We start from the raw sequence: 26642 nt of genomic DNA on the forward strand, positions 1-26642 counted from the left end.
TCGCATAATCAAAACAAACAGCTTTCTGGGGATAATATAAAAAGACATTATTGTCATTGTTTCAAGCCTTTATTTTAACCAGAGCCAGCACCTGTATCTATCGCGATTCTTTCCTTCAGTGTTTTTTCAGTCGCAAAAAAGAAGAAATTAAAAAAAAAAAGAGAAAAACATATTTGAGAATATCTGAGATGAGAGGGATGGGAAGTACGTACCTCCGATGTATCTACCGAAACGATCGTTGGATTTCTCGGCAAGATCCGACGAGGGATGAGATAGGGTGGTCTGGTTTCAGAGGGCAGGCCAATAGGAGTGAGAGACCGAGATTGGAACTTGAAAGAGAAAAACTCACTTTTTTGGGCGAAATGGGAACTAACGGCCGTCCCATTTAACTCTGCACGAGACTGAGATGCATGCGTGTGAGAGGACACGCGGCCTCTTCAGTGTGGGACGATTTTGGGGGGCAAATCGGTGGGGGGGAAGATTCGAACCCAAACGGATTCGTTTATCTTTTTCTGTTACCAGTTGCACTGATGTCAGAAATTGTAGACGTGTCGTAAAATTAATGGAAGTCCAAAGTCCATACGCACCAGCCAAAAAAGCCCCCAAACGGCAAAAGCAGGCTAAAAATAGTCTGTTCAGGCGTTGCCCGAGATTGGAGACGGAGAAGAGGGATTAGAACTTGGAGACTACGACACGAGGCGAATCGATATCGGTTAAGTCTTCTTTCTTCTTTTTCTCTACAAAATAAACGGGGGACTCTTCCTCCTTTAGTCCCTTCTTCTTAGTCAAGCGAACAATTCCCCTGCTATGTTCTTCTCTGCAAACCTCTATTCTTTAACTTCATTGCATGGCGGATCTGTCTTAATATTTCTAAATTTTAAAAAGTTCGTTGGGTTTCGTTTTATTTGGTTCCTATGGGTTATACTGCTCTGTTCAGAAAATTTGGTTTCGCGTGCTATGATTTCTTACAAGCGATGCTAGTTTTGGGATGTTTGTTTCCAATAAATTTTGTGTTACGCAAAATTTTGAATGTCGATATTATCTGTTTTGTTCTACAAAGATGACGATTCTTGCATCCTATTTTTGGCTTGGGCAGCAAAAACATTAGTAATTGGGTTTCTCTCATTTTTTTTTTTTTTTTTATTTATTACCGTTTTTGCTTAATTTGTTTCAAGATACGTTTTTTCTTCATTTCCTATCAGTTCCTAATCTTCTCTATCAATTGAATTGTGGATTACTCCATTCAGTTTCACTACCTCATTACAGTGCCAGATCTTATGTCTGGGTTTGCAACCCATGAATCTGTTAATCCTTTAATCTATGTAGAGATATTTTAGTAGGTAAACTCTGTAGAATATTATATTAAATAGTAAAAGAAGAGGTTCTCATGACAAAGTGGTACTGTGGTAGAAATTGTGAGGTTCACCCCTCAGCAAGGTGACCAACTTAGTTCATTCATTCAACATGCAACCTTCAGGATTATCCATTCGAAGAATATATTTTGCCCATTTCAGTCATATTACCCTTTTTGCTTTGTACTTTGTGACCTTATACTGCAACATGATCCCTTTGATTGGAAACGCTACTATGGCTGAATGTTCCCTTTCAAAACCCTATTCCTATTAAATTTACACAGTGTTTTATTAATATAATATTCCTCCATTGATCCTCACATATCAAAATGAAAAAGAAATGAAAGGGGGGGGGGACCTCTTTGGCGATATAGTTCAAAAATCAGACAAATGGTAAAGTCACATCTTTTTTTGAAACATATTAAAGGTGATATGGTCTGTTGAAGATGATTATTTTTCTAGTGTGTGCTTGTCTTGCACCATTTGGTGTGAGACAATAGATTTATATAAGCACATTAACCCAGCCAACCTGGCATAATCTGGGTCAGACAGGACCGATTATTTACTAATTATTCACAAACAAATCAAAAGCTAGAATCTTCTAAAATGATAGCCTTTAAAAACACTCTGAATAACAATTAAGTACATGCACATTCATTAAGGGGAAAATGGGCAGAAAGAAAACATAAGAAGATTCTGGAAGATGTAGTCCAAAACAGTATAAATAGGGCCCTGTATCCGTATGGGGACCCATTAACATGATATTGATTAAACCCATTAAGGGGGGAAGAGATCCACATTTTCTCTCTCCTCCCTGAACCACCACCATCTTCCTCTGGACTTTCGGAGCTAGACCATCCTCATCCTCACCACCGGGCTTACACAAGAATCTCTGGTTGTGTTAGGTTCCAAGCTTGGATAAAGGAGGGTTGTGTTAGGTTGGCAGATGACATTAAATCTTTTGCCTAACTCTTGTAGTCATTGATCCTTAATTATCTTTTTGTGCTCATATTGGGGGTTCCTTGGAATTGATATGCTAGAGCGTTCCTTGGAAGCAACAAGTTACAACTATGAATGGTTGCAATGAAAAATGGGCAAGGGTTCTAGCATCCTTTTGGATGAGGGTGGCTAAAGATATTTATCCAAGAAATACAGATTTGATTAGCCATTTGGAATGTAAGAATATTAATAAAAAAGACTATAGAATTAGTAGACAATGAAGACGAGAAGGATTAATATTGCATGTTTACAAGAAATTAAATTGAAGGAGAAAAGGATAAAGAGATTGATTGTTGCAAATTAACGTATACCAAAGAGGTAAATAATAGAAATGGAGTAGCAATAATAGTAGTTAAGGATTCAAAAAATGAAAATTTAAATGTTAAAAAATTGGAAATAAAATAATTTTTTTGATAAGTAAAGAAGAAATTTTATTGAAGTGTATCAAAAACAAGTGATGGAATAAGATTCCCACACAAAGGCATGAGGCGCACCCTCAATATACCAAAAAAATCACATTTTAGCCCAGAAAAGGGATCCCTATGCACCCTTGCTTATCTAGACAGTCAGCTAGCCCATTTGCCAATCTCCTTTCCCATTGAATCCTCACTGTCATGTTAGAAGTCATCCATTTAAACCTCTTCACCTCTTCTTCCCTGTAGGCCCAAACAATAGATTCCAGAAACCTTAGCCAACTAATAACCAACTTTGAGTCCCCCTCAAAGAGTAATCTCTCCTTAGCCAATTGTAACCCCTAGCAAAACAGCTTGAATCTCAGCTCTGGTTGAGTTAATGATTTAATTAGACTTGTTTTCAATTATGTAGAGGAGATGGGCCGAATGGCCCGTAGACTGTTATTTCATGTTATGTTTATGTTTTCTTCTGTAATGGGCCTTATTTTGGGCCCATACTCTGTAATGTTCTGCTTTTTTATGTCATATTTAGGATTCAGCACTGTTAGGAACTCAAAGACCCTGTTCCTTTCAACTAATTTCCTATATGTTTCAGCATCATTGGGGGTATCCCATGTCACAGCCTCTATCAGATCAATCTCTTGCCATAGAGATTTTAGGGTTGAGTGCTGCAAGTGATTTCTCCCCCTTCCTTGGATTCTTCACATCACTCCTCAGTTTATAGGCTCTGACAACATTCAATTTTTTGGAGTAGGTTTCTGCAACACTATCCCCGATTTCCTTAGCCGAGTTCATCCAAAGATAGTGTTGACTAATCTGTGGCTGCATTGATTCACAAGCCACCCAATTACTGTGTAGTTGTCTTGCATCCATCTCTCATAAGATAGATCATTCTTTGGGGGGGCTTTCTTGCTCCCATAAATAAACCCCCATTTTCCTCTGCTACAAATATGGATTTTCACTAATTGTGACCATGCCAAGTAGTTGGTCCCATCAAGTTTAACTGTAGTTACAACCAACATAGAATCGGCTGGGGTTCCCAAAGTCTATCCATATTCAGCAACATTCTTGCTTTCAAGGTCCGAGGAATCCATCATGCAAAGACTCCAATTAGGGTTTTAATAAGTTTTCCAAGGTACAGGGAATCTTGATGAACTTAGTTTGAGTTGAATCGGCAACAACAACCAGCTCACAAAAAATAGTTCAGTCTTGATAACCGTGACAGTCCAACTCGGTGACAGCACTTTGTAGAGTAAGAAATACTATTTCAGCCTTCAAGGGACAACCAACAGACCTCCAAACACAGTATTTTAGGTCCCCAACAACCATTGTCCCAAAGAGAAGAAATAACAGTCCACAGTCCTTAAGAGGCCTTTTGACAAACACTCTGTGTGCAGTAGTTAACACCTTACTGTTAACTAGTGGGAACCACTTCAATAATGTTTTGTATAGGTTCAAAACAAAGGCTGGACAGAATTTTTGGACTAGTACCATTGAGTCCAAATCAGTTTCAGCAACTTGACAGTCCAACAACAGTCGAACTGCACTCCAAAACAACCCAGAAATCTCTGAGTTGAATCAGTCCAACAACAGCCGAACAGTAGGGCAGAATGGAGGAGGGTTTCGAATACTTTAACAGTCCTCCCAAGCAACGAAAATAACCTAGCAATAACTGAGACAACTTACATAAGTGAATCTCTGATTTGAACTTCAAACCAGGCCGAACACCTTTCTCTTTGATTTCAAATCAGGCCGAACACCTTGCTCTCTAATTCTTCCTGGTCACCGAACTATTCTCCAAGTGTGTAGAGACTTGGGCACCCTCCAATGACCTCCAAGAACTAGGTTAATGACTTTAAACTTCCAGCCCTAGAACATCTTCATGCAGTTGGTTGGACTAGAACCACATGAGGGTCACGCCAAGCTCTGGCCCGCTTTGATACCAAGTTGAAAACAGTCCTCTTGAAGTATAGGACTGCTTGAGATTAGATGCAAAACCAGAAAAATGAACAAGAGAAGATTAAGAAGTTGAGAGAGAGAGAGAGAGCTGGTGGCAATGAGAGTTAGAGAGTGAGAGGTTCGAACTAAACCTCCCTCTAACACTCTAAACATTTTATTAAGTTAATCTTTGAAATATTACAGAGAGGCCCTTGAGTGGGCAAGAAATTATAAAAAACAGAACATTATAGAGTATGGGCCCAGAATAAGGCCCATTACAGAGGGAAACATAAACATAACATGAAATAACAGTCTATGGGCCATTCAAACCATCTCCTCTACAAATTATAACATCATTAATAATTAGTGCTTATTCTCCTCAAGTGGGTTTAGATGAAAACATTAACAAAGAACTTTGGGAAGACTTATACCAAAAGTGTTCAAAAAGCAGGCGACCTTCCCTCACGTGAAACACAAATATCACCATTTACTCCAGATTCCATGTTCGCTCAACAGGAGGTCACCCTCTGAGGAAAACCATAGAAAAGCTGCCATTCAATACCTTTTCAAGTGTGACTATAGATCTTTAATAGATGTTTGCCTACAACAAAACATAAATCCAGATTTCTTGGAAGCCCCTTTAGGCCAGCCCACAACCTTCAAATTTTGGCAAATATGAGCTTGAATTTTCAAAGAGCAAAGTCACTTTCAAATATTCACAAATGGAATGCAAAACAAAACTTAAGCTAAAGGCCCATATTTGGGCCACCAGTTCAAATTGCTTTGGGCAAGATTTGAACTCAAGAGTTGACCCATGCTTGATTCTACATTCCAAACCATCTTCTCCACCCGCATCCTCAACTGAAGGGGTGGGGGGATTCAAATTTTGAAGACTTGAAAATTTAACAGGTGCCAAACTATTGCCTCCATCTATCAACATCCCTGGATTCCCAGCAACGGTGTCTCCCAGAGTGCACCATAGGAACCCAAGTCTTCACTCCCATTTGCTCAGCCTCTTGGACAATGGGTTTCTCTCCTCCACGGTTAGTGGCCCTGCTTTGACCTTGCTCAACAACCTGCTCCTCAATGACCTTTGCCACATACTGTTGGAATGAAACCTAGTTTGTTTTTACCCTTGTATTGTGTCTACTAGCCTTCCTCTGCACCATAATAGAGGCAAGGCCCTCTACCAATATTCTTACTACAGAAACCTCCCCCTGAAGCTCCACCACCAATGTCTTGGTAGCACATAGGGTGACTTTGCCCAGACTAGAAAATGCAGAAAAGTTGTCTTTCCATTCTAGGTTCGAATTTCCCACTCTGACAAACCCTCCCAAAGCATTTTGAAGTTCTCTGAAAGTTTCCATACACTACACTTGCAACAATAGACCAAACACCCAAGTCCATTTCCGTTCTCTACTCAAAACTGAGAGTTTCTCAATGTAGGGTGACCATCAGAGCAGGGAAACATGACACCTGTTGAATTGAAAGGGATAGCCACCAATAGCTGGACTGCAATGACTTCTGAATACGAGGAGAACATAAGGCAACAGGAGAGGGCTTGAATGGTTGGCTTTGACCAATAGACCCAAGTCTTCTGCTCCAAGACAGCACTCCACTTACTCGCGTATCAAGCATCTTTTGTATCAAGCCTCTCTTTCAAGAGCTCCATCCTTTCACAATGACTCTAGGAACACCATCGACCACCCTAACCACCATCTCCAATCTGCCATACCAGTCTCACATTTTTTAAATTCAACAACAACCTTTATGGCTTTCCCATACCTTTCCACACCATTAGGTTCACCTTTTCCTTTGTCTTATTTAGTGTCTTCTTCACTTCAATAATTCTAATTTTGTGAAGGTACATGCCAATTTTTATACAACTTGAGTTACTAACCTCTCCTCCATTGGTACCCTCTACATGTTTTTTATTTAATAATTTTTCAAAAATAATTTTTAGATCTTTTCTTGACTTCTTCATCTTTTATCAAGACTCTTTGATGTAACTAACACAATTTAAAACCTTAAATCTCTACCTTTACTTTCTCTCTCATCCTTGCTTGTTTATAAATTCAATATTCTCTTTGGTACCTAATTTATGATAGAGTCCATTACACGCCTTAAGTTTAACTTTTTTTTTTTGTTTTATCAGTGAAATGTAAGATTTATTAAATCATAGCCAATAGTACAAATTAGGGAGAGGCACGAGATGCTACCTCCCCTTTTAAGGCGGGGAGATGGAGGAAACCATCAACCCTTTAGTTAATAAGCATAACAAAGGATAAAGAAAATTACAGAGAAGCCCAATACAAAGAAACCCGAGTAGACCCTTGTTTAGCAAGATAATCAGCCAAGGCATTAGCCGATCTACCCATCCACTGAAATCTATCTGTCATGTCCCTCAATAGCCATTTGACCTTTTTCAAAATATCCTTAAAGTCCCAAGTGACAGTACCCAGGTCAGCCAACCATCCTACTACCACCTTGGAATCTCCCTCAATTATTAAATTCTGCACTCCAAGTTGATAAGCAATCTGTACTCCCTGTGCCGCAGCTAGGAGTTCAGTCCTCACAGAGTCTCCTATTCCCACCAATCCTGAAAAAAAGGGCAATGATGTTGTTGTTCTCATCTCTCAGTACACCACCAATCCCAAACGGTCCTGGGTTACCCTGACTACCTCTGTCAAAGTTTAGCTTAACAAAACCCTCCATCGGCGGAGTCCAAGTTACTTGAATTCTAGGCTTCCTAGAGGAAGTGAGGACAACTGCAGACCAATTCCTCAATAAATCCTCAAAGGAGTAATCTTCAAAGAACTTTAAGGATTTCAGCCACAATATGGTCCTTGTAAAAATACACTCTTTGACCTCAAGAATGCTTCTTTTCTTCTCCTGAAAAATTCTGGAATTTCTCTCTTACCAAATAGTCCAAAGGAGAGCTGCTCTTATACACTTCAACATAATTCTCCCTCTTCTTGTGGTCTACACAAAGGTAGATGGGGAAAACAACAAATTTACCTCAGCTGGCAAGTTCCACCTGCACTCAAACAAATCAAATACCCAATTCCAAATGGTTGCAGAAAAAGGACAAGAAATCAATAAGTGGTAATAGTCCACATTCTGCGGTTTGCCCAAAATACACCAGTTAGGGGATAAACACAAGAAAGGTCTTTTCTTCTGCAGGTTATTCATCGTATTGATTTTACCGTAGTAAACTTCCCAACAAAAAACAGCTATTTTTGGGGGAATAGGTCTATACCAAACTTCCTTAACTGGGAAAGCCCGAGGAAAGGAACTGGAGCAATGGAATCTAAAGAAAGATGCACAAGTAAACGACCCTTTCGGAGTCAAAGTCCAAATCCTCCTATCAGAATTGAGTGGGTCCAAGCAAACAGAATCAAGTAACAATAAAAGCTCAGAAGCTGATAAGGATTCCTCATCCCTCAACCCTCTACGGAAGTTAAGTTTAACTTCACTTACTTTCTTTCTAACTTCCTTTCTTATAGCTTCATATTTTTCCAAATTTTCTACATTTTTAGTCTTTTACAATCTTGATAATATATTTGCTTTACTTTGATAATATTATAAATGATATAAATCTGATCTGCACTAGAATTCTGTTAGTATTAGAGTTGAAGAAGTATTAGAGAGACTAGAAGAAGGAGAAGAAGAGAAGAGAATTCTGGTTTGAACTAGAGAGAATCGACACTGCCTCTAGTCAGCCAGATTATATTTATATGTTTTTATCCAATTAACAAAAGACTATTATATCCCTACTTAAGTATGGGGCACATCACTTAACATAACATTACACATCAGCTTTAAACATAAATATAAAGACTAAAATACCCCTATACAGTCGACACTAACAATAAACATCTTCATTCCTCTACATTTTTAGTTTCTTTAGCACTTTGTCATTTCCCTTTAAATTATCCTAAAATGTCCTTTTACTACTTTCTTTATACAATAAGCCATTTCAAGCCACATATCATTAGTCTTTCCATCTGAATTCTGTTTTCCTTTTGCTATTAGCCTATTTCTAAATTGTACTAGTTTTTCTCCTTTTAGGTTTGCCCACCTAATTCTTTAACACCTATTTTATTTCCTATTCCTCTTCCATTTGTTAGTGTACACGTCTACAACTATTAATCTATGTTTTGTGGTTAAGTTTTCCCTTGGAATAATTTTGTAATCCTTACACATAATTCATTCTACTCTCCTAATAAGGACAAAAGTCTGTTTCACTTGCACCAGGTACATTTTTAAATGTTATTAATGCTCAATTCGGAAGGAGTACAAATACAAATATGTACAGTGCAAATACATACAAAATAATACAACATACAAGGTTTTGTACTCTACAAATTTGTATTTGTACTCCTTCCAAACTGAACCTAAATGTCCATCCTTCTTTTCAAAATGTGTGTTTACTATTCCCATGTTATAAGCTATTGCAAATTCTAAAATTGCATCACCTATTTAATTCCTCTTGTCAAACCCAAATCGTCAATGCATCATATCATGTTTTGCATTTTTTCCTCACATACCCATTTAAATTTCTCTCTTCATGTGGAGTTTTTTTTTCTTTTTTGATCAATTTCATTTGGAATTTCTTCAATGAATTCTTCTTTTTTCTTTTGCTTCATTGGGTTACACAACGAGGGATAGCCCATCCCCCAAACCCTAGTGGCAGTGGGATTTGATCTCAGGTCTCCACTGCAAAAAGCAGAATTTAGTTGTAATCATTAAAGTTTGATTGGTTCATCTGTACTTTTGTCTTTTTATGAACTTTATTTCTAAATTTGAATATTTGTTCTTTTAATTTGGGTGTAATTTGTTAAATTTTGAGATTTGATTCAAGTAAATCTTTCTTTTGTGTGACTTCTAATTTGGAAATTCTTTCTTCTCATGCAGATTAGGGTTAAAACATCGTGAATGGAGATGATGTGGCAATTAATGAGATCTTTGGGTTTCAATTTAGCTTATTAATAGACATTTTCTTTGTTATTGGTTTTCTTTCAAATCTGTGTTTCTTTTATCGATTGTCTCCTTTTCATCTAAGAAAGAAACAAGTTGAGTAGTTTGGAAAGTTATTATTGTATATTATGGGCTATCTGAATTCTGTATTGTCTACAAGTGGAACCCAAGTTGATGATTCCCCTGCTAGTGGTGGAGGGCTAAGGTATAGTCTTTTCTTATATGCCTTCTTGGCTGGATTTATAACTGTTTATTCATGGTTATTTGGGTTTGCAGTAATTATTTTGTTCTGTTTGAATTATATATGGTAATAATTCTTAGCTTGAATGTAAGAAATGACTGCTGTCTTTCTTTGCATGTAATGCTTATTTTTATGTTTAATATCCTGTATATATGGTAGTAATTCTTGTTTTGCATGTGATTAATGTCACACATTCAGTTTGTACAAAAGAGCTCAACACAAGTTTAGGGTGAAAACAGAATCAAACGACCCCATCCTAGAGAGTCAGAATATATAGAGAGAGAGAGACAGAGAGGTGAAATGTGTATTTACAGAAAGACCCTTATGGGGCAAAGAAGAGAAAATAAAAGAAAAAGAAATAACATGATACTGTACAACAAGGACTATAGTAATAAGGTACAGCATCACGATTCTTCACACTCCCCCTCAACTGATGCGAGTGCATTAGCATCAGTTTTCCCATAAGAAATAGATGTTTGGATCTCGTCTTGGCCTTGGTGAAGATGTCAAGAATCTGCATGTTAGATGCCACACGAGGAAGAAAGATAGATCCAACAAGAAACAAGTCTCGAATAAAGTGGCAATCCACCTCAATGTGCTTCATCCTTTCATGAAGGACAGGCTTAGAAGCAATATTTATAGCACTAGTGTTGTTTGCATGCAGAGGGATAGGATGACCAAGGTCTTTAAGTAGCAATTTAAGCTAAACAATTTCATTGCACACCAACGACATTGCTCTGTATTCAACTTTTGTGGAGGACTTGGAGATAGTTTATGTTCCTTCCATTTCCATGAGATAAGAGAATCACCCATAAACCACCCAGTAGTGGAGCGATGAGCGTCAAGACAACCTTCCCAATCAACATCAGCATAGGCCTTCAAATGGATAGGAGAGGATGGGGAGAATAATAGTCCTTGTGATAAAGTGCCACAAACATAGCAGATAATTCAGTGTACGTCAGTCAAATGGGGTTGACGTGGAGCAGAGACAAACTGGCTGACAACCTGAACTGCGTGAGAGATGTCAAGTCGAGTCATAGTGAGATATATAAGGGATACCCACTAGTTGATGATAGATGGAGGCATCAATGAGTAAGGGACCTTTTGACTTGGACAATTTAATATTCATCTCCAAGGGAGTATCAACTTGCTTATTATCTGTAAGGCCGGCCAACCAAACAAAACCAAAGCATATTTGTGTCGGGAAATAAAATATCCCTGATGATTTCTTTGGACTTCAAGTCTTTAACCCAAGTCCTTCATGTGAAAGGATATGTGAAGAAGAGACTTGAGGTCTTGAATTCCTTCTATATCATCTCCAATCAATAACATGTCATCCACATGCAAGAGGAGAATTGTAATACCCTAAGGCCTTTTCTAAACAAAGAGAGAATGAATAGAATCACTCTGACTATACCTAACATCCACAACAACATCTTTGAATTTCTCAAACCATGCCCGAGGGGCCTGCTTCAGCCCATAGAGAGATTTCTCCAAGCGACAAACAAGAGATGGATCACTACAGTACCTCGGAGGGGGTTTCATGTATATCGTTTCCTTTAAATGTCCATGTAGAAAGGCATTTTTCACATTCAATTGATAGATAGACCAGAAGTGCACAACAGAGAGGGCTAAAAGAACACGAACTATAGTGGTCTTGGTCACCGAAGCAAATGTCTCCTCATAATCAATGCCATACTCTTGTGTATAACCTCGAGCCACAAGATAGGCTTTGTATCGATCCGAGGAACCATCAGATTTCAACTTGATAGAATAAACCCATTTGCTCCCAGTAAGAAAGTCATTAGAAGGAGTTGGGACAAGGTCCCAAGTGTCATTCTTATGCAAGGCTTGAATCTCTGCATCCATGGCATCTCTCTAGTGAGGACTGCTAATGGCCTACTAGTAAGAATGAGGAATATCTGTGGAAGACAAGATTGCAGAAAAGGAACTATGGTTTGAAGGGAAACCATAATGATCAGGGGGTCTAGAAAGGCGAGTAGAACGTCTCAAAGGAACAAATGGAACAGTAGAAGAATCTGAAATAGAGGTATCACTTATGGGGTTATTGGTGGCAGGCTGAAGATCTAGACCGGGAGGAAGGAGGGTCGTAGGCATAGGTGTTGGGCCGCTAACTCGCTTGTGAGTGAAGACAAGAAGATCCTTCACAACCATTGAAGACAAAGCATCCTGTCAATCAAAGTCATACAAAACAGAAATAAAAGGTGTAGATAACTTGACTACTTAAAAAAAAGGAAATATGCTCAAGAAAAATGACACTCCACGAAGTATGGATGCGACGGGAAAAAATAAGATCCTTCATAATTGTTGAAGACGGAGCAACCTATGAATCAAAGTCATACAAAATAGAAGCAAAAGTTGCAAATAACTTGGCTACTCCTGAAAAAAAAGGAAATATGCTCAAGAAAAATGACATTCCAAGAAATACGGATGTGACGGGCAAAAGGATCATAGCAAAGAAATCCTTTGTGGTTGGGACTATACCCCACACAAAGGCTCATATAACTAACTGAGCTGAGAGTTTAGAACGTTCCTAAGAGGAAGCTGTACAAAACATAAGCATTCAAAAACATGATGGTTGGAGAGATTGGGGGACAACCAAATAGGTTTTGATGAGGAGACAAGTTAGCCAAAACAGATGAAGGAACACAATTAATTAGATACACAACTGTACTAGCTGCCTCCACCCAAAATAAAAGCAGTGCATGTGACTCTTGAAGAAGAGTTCTCAAAACGCTAAGGATGTGTCCATTCTTGTGTTCTACCACACCATTTTGCTGAGGAGTGTTTGGAGAGCTCCATTGAACTTGTATTCTAAGATTTCTCATGTAGGACAAAAATTCACCATCATTATATTCCCCCCTTGAGTCTGAGCATAGGATACAAACACTTGATTGAAACCGAACTCGGACCATAGCATGAAACAATCAAAAGGTTGGAAAAACTTCTAACTTGTGTTTAAGCAAGTAGATCCAAGTGTACCTAATGTAGTCATCAATGAACAGTACAAAATACTTGCATTCCAATCGTGAAACAACAGAGGAAGTCCACATGTCACTATGTATAATTTCAAAAGGTGAAATAGCATGTTCAGCTTTGTGAGGAAATGGCAAGGTATCTCTTACTCAAACAACAAGTAATACAAGATGGTTGAACTTGTATTCTAAGATTTCTCATGTAGGACAAAAATTCACCATCATTATACTCAAACAATAAGTAACACAAGATGCATCAAAAGTTTGCAAGGAGGGAATTTTATTTCTAATGAAACCAGAGTCAAACAAAAATTTAAGTTTTTCAGAGTTTGGGTAACCCAAACTTTATGCCATAAATCCCAAGTGTCATTTCTTTAACCCAAACTGGAATTCATCAATGAAGAAAAACTAAAATAAGCAAATGATTGCGCTGATTGAGATCCCTCGAATTCTGGTGCAAACAAGGGGCCCAGTCTACGCCCCTTCCCTTTCACCTTTCCAGTGCACTGGTCCTGAATGGAAAAACCATCAGAAGAAAAAGTTAGAATGTAACCTTCATTAACCAATTGACCAACTAAAACAAAGTTAGTGGTAAGCTTGGGAACAAAGAAAGTTTTGGTAAGGGAAAGGGAAGCCGAGGGTGAGAGCTTTAAACACAAATAATTACTCCCAATGATATTCAATTTCTTGCCATTAGTAGCAACAATATGCTTACAATGGATCTCTGAAGATTTATTTGATGGTTTGGGGTAGGCTCCAATCATATAATTGGTAGCCCCAAAATCAATTATCCAAACATGAGAGGAAGAGGAACAATAACCAGAGAACTCACCACATAAGCCAATAACAGAAAATGCAGATTAGATAGCAGACTATGCCGGTTCTCGTATCTCTTTCCTATTCATGGGAGCAGAAGATTCACCTTTGACACTGGGAACATCAATCGTCTGTCCTTCAAATACCTGGTAAGCCCATGGTTGATTCTTCTTTATAATACCTTTAGAGTGATGAACAGGGCAATTTGGAATGATATGACCATGTTGATTACAATATGTGCAAACATTCTTCTTCTTGCAGTGTGAAGCAATATGTCAAAAACCTTTGCATTCATAACATTGGGTTTTAGACATATCCTTTCCACCAGATTTCTTACTCCCTTGTGCAATAAAAACTGTCTCAGCCCTAGATTCAAATTGCTTCCCTTCCAGATTTGCAGCAGTCATAAGTCTAGTCTCCTCTCCCAGCAATTCTCCCATCACAAAATCTAAATCTGGTATTGTACCCCTACTCAAAATATTGGACCAAATAATTTCATTTTCAGGTCTCAGTTGAAGGGATGAGAGATCCATCATGTGTGTTAGAATGTTAGAATGAAATCTCTTTGTATGAGTGTTCGGCTGATAAGAGTTCTTATTTAGCCCATACTTAAGTTTAAGTTATCCTGTAACTGGGCCTAAGCTTGTTTAATGTTTTAAGTTAACTGGGTGTCCCATCACTAATCAGGGGCATTCCAGTAATTACTTGTATCATTGTACTACATTCAAATATAAATAATAGCATGGTCGACTGGGTCGACATTCACAGCATACCAGTGGTGTTCTTCTCCTCTCCTCTACTTCGAGTACAGCTCTCAAGCTCACATGGTATCAGAGCACTAGCTTCTCTTTGGTTTCAGCCGACGCACTAGCTTCTACTCTCTCTTCTCTTGCTGTTCTTTCCATCTTCTTTCTTCTTTTCTGGGTTGCTAAAAAACTAGGGTTGTAAGAGAACAAAGCAGATTCAAACCTAGGGTTTCCCTTGGTTGTAGGGCTCAAGGGAGGTAAGGCCCAGAAGTGGATGTCCTACTAGGTTCCTTTTTCAGCAAATAGTAGCTATTTGGCTACTAAGAGAGGTCTGTATAGGACAGACCTAGTTGAGGACTGATTTCAGCAGTCCTAGCCCTAGCCGAAAGGGGGAGAGCTTCTCCACAACTGCAACTTCGAAGCCCCAGCAAAACCAGCATAGCACAGTGGTAAACAGCTCCAAGTTCAGGTTGGCTATCATTCCGGAACCTCCCACCACTGCTGTACCCGAACTGCTTCAGCTCAAGTGAAGATTACCTAGGGAGCTGCCAGCTCCAGATTGTCCAGCACTGTGAACACTTAGGCAAGCTCTAAACCTACTCAAAGACTGAAGTCAGCATGTCCTCTCTATCCGGAGAAGTTTCCTCTAGAGATAACAGACCTGCCGCAAGGTTCTCTAACCTGGAAAACCCTAATCTGCACAGTTTAAAGATTACAAACGTGTTGCTGGATGAATATAACTTCAGAGAGTGGTCCGTCTCAGCAAGGCTGTTCATTACTTCTCGTGATCTCACAGGCTATCTGGATGGAGACAAGAAAGAACCTGAAGTTGGCAGTCCTGAGCATGTCGTGTGGCGCAAGGAGAATGCCACAGTCATGTCTTGGTTGTTGGCCTCCATGACTCCTCAGGTGAAGAATGCTTTCTTGAATGGCGACCTACATGAAGAGGTGTTCATGGATCCTCCACCAGGTTATGTTTTTGGCAATAAGGTATGTAGACTGAGAAAGGCCCTATACGGCCTTAAGCAGTCCCCTCGAGCTTGGTTTGAGAAGCTATGTGGAGTCATGAAGAAAGCGGGTTACACTCGAAGTGGAGCAGATCATACCCTATTCATAAGGAAGAGAAATGGCAAACTTACGACACTTATTGTCTATGTGGATGATATGGTAATTACAGGGGATGATCAGGAAGAGATTAAAAGACTAAAGGAGTTTTTGGTTGCTAAATTTGATATCAAAGATCTGGGCCAACTGAGATACTTTCTTGGGATTGAAGTTGCAAGATCCAAAGAGGGCATCTATATATGTCAGCGGAAATACATCCTTGATCTTCTTCAAGAGATAGGCATGATGGGGTGTAGGCTAGCCGATACTCCAATAGAACAGAATCATGGTCTACAGGTGTCAGTAGGAGAGGACTACCTTGATAAGGAAAGATACCAAAAGTTGGTGGGGAAGTTGATTTACCTGTCCCTTACTCGCCCTGACATTGCTTATGCTGTACATGTTGTCAGTCAGTTCATGCACACTCCTAAAATCCCTCACATGAAAGTTGTGGAAAGGATCCTCAAATATTTGAAGTCTTGCCCAGGGAAAGGGATTTTGTTCAGGAAAAACAGTAAAATTGAAGTTGAAGGATATACTGATGCAGATTGGGCTGGCTCTGTTGGGGACAGGAAGTCTACTTCTAGGTATTGTACCTTTATTGGAGGAAATTTAGTTACATGGAGGAGTAAAAAACAGAATGTGGTTGCTAGATCTAGTGTAGAGGCTGAGTACCGAGCTATGGCTCATGGTGTTGCTGAACTCTTATGGCTGAAGATCCTACTTGGTGAACTTGGAATAAAGATTGAGTGCCCTCTCAGGTTGTACTGTGACAACAAGGCAGCCATCAACATTGCAAATAACCCAGTGCAACATGATAGAACAAAACATATTAAGATAGGCCGTCACTTTGTTAGAGAAAGAATTGTCTCAGGAGAACTTTGCAGATGTTCTGACTAAAGGGCTAGCTACAGTGAAATTCGTGGACTTACTTGGCAAGCTAAACATGATTGACATCCATGCTTAGCTTAAGGGAAAGATTTAATCAATCCCTGATTGAGAGAAATTCTAGGGGTTTTGTCTTTCCTATCTTTTCTTATTTAAGGTGTATGCTCAATATGTTTTTATCAACAATAAAGAAAATCTTCTTCTTTTCTCCCTCTATGTTTTGCAACAGAAAATAATGGAGACTAGGGAAACAAAAGCTGATGTGGGACCTTGTATTACAACATACAAGAGCACATCCTATTAATCAAGTGGGCAGCAGTGAGAACAACATCAATCCAAAATCATTTAGACATTCATATGTAGCATCAAATCACGAGCCAACTCAAGTTAATGATGATTTTTTTTTCTCTCTGCAACACCATTCTGTTGGGGTGTCTTGGATAGGAACTTCAATGAATAGAACTACATACAACAAATAACTCATTCAAACCACTTTTGAGGTACTCCTCAGTGTTGTCAAATTGAAAATTTTGTATCTCTACCTTAAGATCAATAAAATTGATAAAACATTTATAACCACCTTCTGAAGTCACAAATGTAGGGCCCCAAACATCAGAATGAAGAATGGACTTGGAGGTTCTATAATGTTTATTTAACTTCCATGTTTAGCACTGTAAGGAAGAAGTAGAAACAGACTTAAACAACTTCAAGAACAACAATTCTCATCGATCAAAAGATAAATAATTAGGGCAACTGTGCCACAAGTAACCTTTGCTCTTATTACACCGATTAATGGGACTAATAAACTGGGCTGCCTCCAAATCAACTTTATTTGCTAGCATGTAGAGACCATCAACCATGATATTCTCTACAAATTATCTTCCCTGAAGTCAAATTCTAAAATACACAGGAATTTGGAAAGGAAGTTGCACGATAATTCAATGGTTCGATAGTCTTTTAATGGACAAAAGATTAATAGATAACTTGGGAACATGTAAAACACAAAAAAAAAAGAGAATGCCATGAGGAAGAGATGCAGATCATTGACCAGCAATGGTTGAGGGGGAACAATTTGATAAGTTCATTTTATCTCTTCTGGAAAGAAGATTGTATGAGGTAAAGAGGTTGGACTTACCAATAATGTAGTTAGAGGCCCTTAAGTCAATAACAAGGATTTAAATATCGATATGATATATCCGATACAGGGCATACCGTATCGGTATTGGTTTGTAACATTATGGGATACACTACGAATAGAAGTGTATCCTATAAATCATGCTTATCGAACTGATACAGATATGTATCGTCCGGTATAGCATTGTATCAGCCAATGTGCACTAATACGGGTCGATCTGTGCGATACACCGCATATCTTTCTCAACAAAAAATGTCATATGGTGACTCGAACCCAAGTCACCTTAAACATGTTAACCATTTGGCGCGTTTTTGAACCATCGAACCACAATTCATTTTGTGGTAGTAAATGAAATAAAATAAATTTTATTGTCACATGTTTATATTTAACAAAAAAACACATGCAAAATAGTATTTTATAAACTAATAGAGCAAATAATCTATGAAATCCATATTTATATAAAAGGATGATTTTTAATATCAAGAAATTCATACAAATAAAATATTAATAATAGAATAATTATTTTAATACTTAAAATTTATAAATTTGCACATGATATGCATCTTAAAATTTTCATGCATTTTAAAAATTATTAACTAATATGTTAATTTACATTAATAAGTAATAATAGCATATTTATTATTCACAAAAAATAAAAGTATTGTTTACAAAATTGAAAAATATAATATTAAATTGAATCTATCAAATCCACTAATCTACATTTATTTCAAAAAATGATTTTTTTATTTCATATAATTTATAGAACTAAAAATATTAATAATGGAATTATTATTTTAGTAATTAAAAATTATAAATTTGTATATCATATGTATCTTAGAAATTTTAACAAATTTGATATTTTAATTTACATTTGAGAATTTAATATTTATTTGATTTTTTGTTAATATTAAAAAATTAAAAAACTAAAAAAAATTAAAAAATAAAAACAAAAATAATTGATATAATAATTAAAATATTATAGGTGCATATATTTAGCGTCTTGGACTCTTGGTTGATGCATTATAAATAAAAATATACGATATCTATGCATCTTAGTATATTAATTGTAATATATTTCTTCATATATACCATTAAAAGATACATTTTTATGTATTTATATACTATTTGTGACTATTTTAGTCTTCAATTTAGTATTGTTAATGTATTTTTGAAATTTGTATATATTTCCCTAGTGTATCCATGCGTGTCCATGTGTTTCCAAAGCATACCCCTATCCGTATTTGGATATCCAAGTTGTCCGGTACAATTCCTGATACCAATACTTTAATCCTTGGTCAATAATCTGAGACTTGGAAGGAAGAGGGGACATATGGAAGGCAGTACCATGATTACCTTTTCCAAAGCATACCCCTATCCATATTTGTATAAGTTGTCCAATACAATACCTGACACCGATACTTTAATCCTTGGTCAATAATTTGAGACTTGGAAGTAAGAGAGGACATATGGAAAGCAGTTACCTTTTGTAGATGCGAATGAGGTGGACAGAGTACAAGGTGCTCTCTCCAAATGGTGCAAGGCTCTAGCTTACTGCTCAACTTGATCCCTCATGGCACTAAAAAGATCCTCCTTAGTAGCAGAACTAATACAGTGCTTCTGAGATGAACTGATAGTAGTAGCACCACTTTGAGAATCTTGAGATGCAACATTAGCTAAGTTAAACTTCTTGATACCTGCTTCTTTGTGGGATTCTTTGGCCTTACAACCAAATTCCAACATGTCTCATTAGTGTGCCTAGGATGTTAGCAGTGAATACACCACAATTTGTCCTCATCACCCTTTGGCTTCTTACTTGTGTTACCTTTTTTCATTAGTGTGCCTAGGATGCTGGCAGTGCTACCCTTTGCTACTAAAGCAATCTACTCTCCTTCAAGAGGATCTATGGCATTTCTCCTACTTTCTTTTGACTGCACAAGAGCATATACTTCTCGAACTGAAGGTACTCCTTGCTTCCTAAAATCTGCACTCTTAAGGGATATATTGGGTTAAAACCCACCAAGAAAGCAAAATCCCTCTGTTTTGACACAAGTTTCTAGTGAGCCTTAGCATCACTCTCATCTTTCCAATCAATGGACTGATAGTGATCCAATTCTTTCCACTGTGGAAAGGCTTCTGTTGCCTTGCTGGCATGCTGAAGATTCTGTTAATAATTGATACACTGAAATAGTGTCTCTATTTAGCATAGGTGGCTTTGACCTACTCCCAAATTTCATATGCAGTATCAGCCCACATAAAATTCTTTTTCAACTGACGCTGCCCTATTCTTGGTTATTTTAATATACCTGGCCTCCCCTTTCCAGCTATGAACAATCTTACATTCTTTGACCACTCCAAGTATTTCCAGCCATCAAAGGGAGTGATGTCAATGAGAAAGTTAATGCTATTCATGCTGTTATTAAGCATAGGTTGAGATGAGGTAACTCCAGAATCTCCTGAATCCTTGGTTGGCATATAAAGCAGTGTGTAGAACACTTCAGGTAACCCCTCCACTGCCCTTATCAACAACAAAAACACACAGGCTCAGTGATTTAGAAGGTGCACCTGATGTGCCTTGCACTTCAGCCTAGGTGCGCACCTTTTGAAAATGTTTATTTTTTATTTATTTTTTTTGTTTTTTATGCTTGAAAATGTGCATTTTTTGAAAATGTACATATTTGCCAATGTTTCTCATTCATTCATCCTAATAAAAGATATTTTTAAAAGACACTTCAAGTTACAAAACCTTTTTTCTTGTGCAGAGATTGAAAGTTTAAGACCCTGATATGGACTTGTTTGGGCTTACCTCGAGGGGCTTGGTACAAAGGCAGCTTGTAGAATCAGGAATGCATAATGTTTAACATCACATTAGCTATTTGAAGTAATACAATTGGCAAAAGAAAATTAAGAGATCAAGAGTTTGCATGCTTGAATATGTTTTATATGTTATGCTTTGATTTTATTTTTAAATTTTCATTTTAAATATGTTTTACATGTTATGTTTATGTATTTTAATTTGAGATAATAGATTTTTTTTAAAACATTTATTTTATAACTTAAGTTTATATGTTTAATTAATATTGTTTAATATTTTGCATGTTTTTGCTTTTTCTTTGAATTTTTTATCATTTTTGCGTCTTGCTTCAAAAAGGCACATGCCTCGCCTTGCGCCTTGCACCTTCAGCACAAAATGGCCCTTGCGCTTTTTTCATGCCTTGCACTTTTAAAACACTGTACAAGCTGCAAGTGAAACTCCAGTGGGGATGCACAAATAGATACATATACATCAGAATACGCCTTGAGATACCTAATGGTGACTAGAAGAAATTATAACAGATCAGAATCATAAGGTGCATTAACTACCCAGCAGGTCCAATAAGCAGTCCAACCACAATGAAAACCCACAAATCAGAAACAGCCCTATCAACTCAATATTTCTTCAACCATAAATAAGAAAAAACTCTTCACAGGTCCAAAATTCAAGGCTGGCAGCACCCTTTATTATTAATTTATTAGGGTAACCAAACAGTATATAAAAGAAAAAAAATACCCCTGCAGCTATATGGTACAAATACAACAGAGAAAAAAGAAGAGACACAATAGAGGGGGCAGTCTGTCCCATTTGACTAACCCAAGAGAAAAGAATATACTTTGTATCAAATGGCTGAGAAATTACAGCAGTACCCTTATTGCACATACAAAGGTTAAAAGAATTGTGTTAAAATACATATGATGTACAGTGATAAGGTGGAAGATATTCCAAATACTGTCCTACTTTGTACAGTCTGATACAAAAAAAAAAAAAAAAAATCTACTTGATTTGTCAAAAGAAAATAACTTTGAAGTACCATTCAAATCAATGGTTGAAACAAAAAAAAAAAAAAAAAACTTAATTTCTAAAAACCGTCAGAAGGCTGATCAAAATACCCAGATAAAAGATCCAAAATTCCAGGAAAAAAATATCAGCACCTAAAATAATGTTTCTCACCGAATATTAGGGGAAAACCTGTTTTTTATTGTTTGGTCAAAGTTCTCTTGTTATCAATGAAAAGCCTAAGCTAGGGCTATCTGGGAGAAACATAGTTTTTGAGGAGGTTTAACTTCTAACTGGACCCACAAGACTTCATGTGGAAACATTAAGCAGCTCTTGATCCCAAGAGATCCAATTTAGGTTTGAGAAAATTCTTTGGTTGTTTAAGCCTTTTTTGTTTGAATCAGGAATCTCGGTTTTATGTCTAAAAAATTTTTAAACAGAGTATATGGGGCCCACGTTTTTATTTGAATATTAAGAAATTTGTTTAATAAAATAACAAATAACATCAAGTTAGTTACTTATGTTCCTGTATGATTATTATGGGACTATCGAGAAATGTGTCTGAAAGTTGTATACTATCTAATAGGATGCTTGTAATACTAACCTGACATGTTTTTCCCTCAACAGTCAAAATGGGAAATTTAGCTATGGATATGCAAGCTCTCCAGGGAAAAGGTCTTCAATGGAAGATTTCTATGAGACTAGAATTGATGGTGTTGATGGGGAGATCGTTGGTCTTTTCGGAGTCTTTGATGGTAAGTCTGTATATATAATGCTATATTGTTAATTTCACAATAATTCGAAATCTGCATGATCATAATGCATGGCAATATTACAGGTGAAATATTTCTTACCCACAAAATACTGGGTGCTGTTCATTCTCCTGTAACTCTATCTTTGCTCAAAAACTACTGACAGATTTGGAATCCTACTAATTGTAAAATATGAAATATGTAACTTCAAGATGTTTTGAAAATTTAATAGATAAACTGTTGCATATTTACAAGTCTTGTGATTGTTTCAGGTCATGGGGGTGCTCGAGCTGCAGAATATGTGAAACAAAATCTGTTTAGTAATTTGATCAGGCATCCGAAGTTCATATCTGATACCAAATCAGCTATAGGTGCATGTCCTTGTACTGATATCAATATAAAAGCTTCATCTCTATTTTATGTAATCTTACAATTGCTTTTCTGGGTTTGCCCCAATTATACCTGTTTTGCAGCTGATGCATACAGCCATACAGATTCTGAATTTCTCAAATCAGAAAATACCCAGAACAGAGATGCTGGCTCAACAGCTTCCACTGCTATACTTGTTGGTGATCGCTTGCTAGTTGCAAATGTTGGGGATTCCAGGGCTGTTATTTGCAGGGGTGGGAATGGTAAGTAATGGCATGCTAAACTGCTCTGATATTTTTCCATCAGTAACTCAATAGGAGATTTCATAAAAGAAAAACCTTTCTATCCAAAGAAGATAGCTTGATCACACACAAAACTAGCCACCATCATTGGAACTGTTACATAACTGAAAAAACAGCTACGAAGGCATCCCTTTAGCCAATTAAACAAGCTTACTTTTGATAATGTGCCCCTGTACCTGGAATTCCCCACTAAAGGTTTGGTTTACTTACACTTTCCCTTGCCATAAAGTTTGTCAAAACATTTCCAGTTCTAGAATTTGCCTGAAAAAAAAAACAAACTGTTAAGAAGAGAAACTATAGACTCTACCTCTCTCAAAATGAGCCCAAAATGCCATGGGGCCGTGTCAGCTGAAGTCATCATTTTATTGCAACTAGACATCAATTATTCCATGTAGAGGAATAAGCAAAATTAGCCCTTGGAGAAATGCAAGCAATTCTGCTTTTAATGAAATCCCTTGTTTTATTGGTTCTGAAAGACTCAGCAGTATGACTCCCTCATGTCCTGAATGCATCTTCAAATTCCAAATGATCCTGATAGGTAACCACCCATCAAATTTGAATTTTACCTTTATCATTTATGGAGAAATCCAATCATTAAATGTGTCACCTATATTATATATTATATATTATATATGTATATTCTATATATTATTTATATTATATCATAATCTTTTATTACAATTCTAATCAAATCGGATATCCGATAAGATATTCAAATTCGAACCATACTCTTGAAAATCCACTGGATTTTTATCAGATTTGGATCAGTCAGATTTCTTATCTGATATACCCTTTACTGAATCCAACCCGATCCATTTCAAGCCCTATCTAAATTAAAACCAATTTGAACAGATTGGATGGTCCAGAAATTGAATTGGACCAGTGCAGAATGGTCCAAAGTATTCATTGATTGGATTGGACCTGGTCCATCTGTAATGGACTCATATTGGAATAGGTCGGGTTGGACCAATATCCAGTCCATTGACAGCCCTAATCTTCACCACTCTGATACCATGTTCTCAGACTTGAAAAGTTTTTGGAGAAGAAAAGAGAAAATTGAAAAGAATGGGTGGCAGAATCACTCTCTGGCCAACCCTAATTGTTTTCATTAAGACTTTCATTAAAAATACATAAATGTACAATAATGCCCCTGATTAGTAACACTAGTTGAGTAATGACTTAAGAACATTATTGGGACCAAGGACGAAATCCCAATAACTACTAACAGTAATAAGAAGAAAGAAACAAAACATATAACAGGCCTACAGGTGATAATCATCTATGACAACAATTTTCTCAGATTTCAGCCTTGCATCAACTTTTTCTTTTTTTCTTTTCCTTTTTTTACCTTTATGGAGGTATACAATGGGTGGTAACCCGTCCCCCATACCCATAACCCCCCACCCCCCTGGTGGCAATGGGGTTTGACCCCAACATCTCCACTCCAACTAGCAAGAGAACTTACCAACTGAGCCACCATCAGTTGGTCAGTCTTGCAACAACTTGTCAAAGGCATCAATTAAGAGTAATGACCAAATGGTATACCCAGAATTTCCATTTATATAGTCTAGTTTTGATAATTGACAAAAAGAGAGATTGAGGATGATGTTAGTTATAGAATTGTAGTTGGATAGACAAAAGAGAAGGTTTTCCCTTAGAATGCAAATTAATGCATGCAAACCAGAGTGAAGGAGATGTTGTAAGACAGATGTAAGGACACTTATATTCATTAAATGTTCTTGTTATGTTGTCCATTTGCTTCATTTAGCCATCACCTAAGAAAGCAACTTTTGCAGCTATAGCAGTTTCACGAGATCACAAGCCAGACCAAACTGATGAGCGACAACGGATTGAAGATGCTGGAGGTTTTGTGATGTGGGCTGGTGAGGAAATCATCTAATTTAGATTTTGCAGGGTTTTAATTATCTATGTACCATGTTAAACCATAAGTTGACCAGAAAATGTTGCTGTAGGCACTTGGAGGGTTGGTGGTGTTCTTGCTGTTTCTCGTGCATTTGGTGACAGGCTTTTAAAGCAGTTTGTTGTTGCAGATCCTGAAATTCAGGTCTGAATGCATGGATATTATATGGTCTACCTCTTCCTATCTCTAAAATTTGGCAGATGATAAATTCATTGCTAGGATTTCACAGTTCAAATCTTCAATGCAAGGGATATTGGTCCAACCTGAGATTTCTTGTATCAGAAAGTGGCATTTTTTTCGATAATCGATGTCAAAAAGTATTATGGATATATGCCATCTGATCTATCTACTATATTCTTTTGGATAATTATAAAGATAGGTTATCTATTAGATGATAACTGTATAATGATCCATAACATGCCCATAGCCATAAAACTGATGGTTATTAGCCATCTTCTCAAGTTGTGATTGACATGTGAGATGTGACATTTTGTAATTTGAGTCCCATCAAACCTGGCATGCCACACTATCTGAATGAACAGAACGTATAGATCAAAATTGGTTTGCTAGTCGGGTCATCAAAATCTTCTGCATTGAAACTTAATTTTGAACTCGAAGGAATCCCCATATTCCTTGCACATCCTTTACTCATTGGTAAAAATTGCATCCCATAAGATATTGCCAAGGGTTCAAAAAACCCTCTTTTATGGATTTTTATATTTAAGAAAAAATTAGAAGTATTTATGTCTGTTATTCACCAGGCAAATTTGGTATGGTGGTGATACAGACTGGAATACATGGCCAATCTGGTAGTCCCTGCTTGATGGACAGTCAGGTTCCTTCAATGTGACAAAAATAAATATAGAGGGAAATAGTATTAGGGCATCAACCATTATTAAGCTATGGTTATTGCATACTAATATGCTCATTATTTATATTTTGTAATTTGTTAGCCATTGTTGTTATGGTGGTCATTGTAAGAGGCTAAAAGGTCTACAGGTCTACCTGCCTTCCCTCTCTTGTCTGCTTCTGTGTGTGCTGATTGCTTTGCTGTTTAAATTGCAGGAAGAAGTGATTGACAGTTCATTGGAATTTCTTATTCTTGCTAGTGATGGGTTGTGGGATGTTGTCTCAAATGAGGTTTCTTAATATTTTTCATCTCTAAATTTCTTTATGTTCAATTTCCAATTGAAGACACTAGTTGTTCCTTCATGCTACACGCACTTCATCCATGGGCTGTTTGGATTGGACTGAAATGGATGTCTCACCTTTTGGATGGAAAATTAGCTAAAAGCTTCGATACTATTATTCCTCAAATTTCTCCAACTTTTCTTTTCCTGTAGCTATTCAAGTTTTTGCTTATTTTCCTGTGCTTGGTTACCGTGGTTGATTGATATGATTTCTGCTATGGTCCATCCAAGAGGTGGTGCACCATTGAATGACCCAGCTTTCTGAGGCCATGATGTGCCACAAATATAAGATAGCATCAGGGACACAGCTTTCTGTGGCCCATGTCACATTGAAAAACAACTTAATTTTCTTAATTTCTGAACACTTTCAGGAGGCTGTTTCCATGATTAAATCAATAGAGGATTCAGAGCAGGCAGCTAAGAGGTTGATGCAGGAAGCATACCAAAGAGGGAGTGCAGATAATATTACTTGTGTGGTTGTTCGTTTCTTGGCCAATCAAGGGGGCCCTGCTCACAGCAGCTCTGGGTAAGCAGTTCTTATTAGCTTAGCAATTTGGTGTTGCAGTGTGATTTGTGTACCTTATGTATATGGATTGGAATAAAATTCCTCTTAAAATTATGTAAAAGGAACACCGTTGTAGAATTGGAGTCCAATTGCTAGAAATAAAACAGAAAGGAACCTTGTTTCA

At 37.3% G+C, this 26642-nt stretch overlaps 1 protein-coding gene across 2 annotated transcripts; it reads left to right on the plus strand.

Annotated features, from left to right (window-relative positions):
* The first annotated feature begins 534 nt into the window (after positions 1-534).
* On the plus strand, positions 535-26642 carry LOC148843899 (putative protein phosphatase 2C 59). Of its 2 annotated transcripts, XM_088957162.1 has the most exons (9): positions 535-712; positions 9620-9887; positions 22047-22174; positions 22444-22542; positions 22645-22803; positions 24639-24725; positions 24816-24907; positions 25829-25903; positions 26325-26642. In XM_088957162.1, the coding sequence occupies exons 2-9, from the start codon at positions 9811-9813 to the stop codon at positions 26481-26483; spliced, it is 876 nt and encodes a 291-aa protein (XP_088813288.1). In that variant the 5' UTR covers positions 535-712; positions 9620-9810; the 3' UTR covers positions 26484-26642. The 2 variants fall into 2 exon arrangements, with proteins under 2 accessions (XP_088813288.1, XP_088813287.1); XM_088957161.1 differs by having other exon boundaries at positions 536-712; positions 22444-22803.

The sequence above is a fragment of the Nelumbo lutea genome, chromosome 8, assembly GCF_056320005.1.
Source record: "Nelumbo lutea isolate HS-2025 chromosome 8, American lotus-T2T, whole genome shotgun sequence".
NCBI classification, from domain to species: Eukaryota; Viridiplantae; Streptophyta; class Magnoliopsida; order Proteales; family Nelumbonaceae; genus Nelumbo; species Nelumbo lutea.

Bases quoted from the DNA above. Each gene is read 5' to 3' on its own strand.
- LOC148843899 (XM_088957161.1), top strand. From the start codon at position 9,811: ATGGGCTATCTGAATTCTGTATTGTCTACAAGTGGAACCCAAGTTGAT. The intron at 22,804-24,638 runs GTAAGTAATGGC...CAACTTTTGCAG, and splicing joins TATTTGCAGGGGTGGGAATG to CTATAGCAGTTTCACGAGAT. The intron at 24,908-25,828 runs GTCTGAATGCAT...TTTAAATTGCAG, and splicing joins TTGCAGATCCTGAAATTCAG to GAAGAAGTGATTGACAGTTC.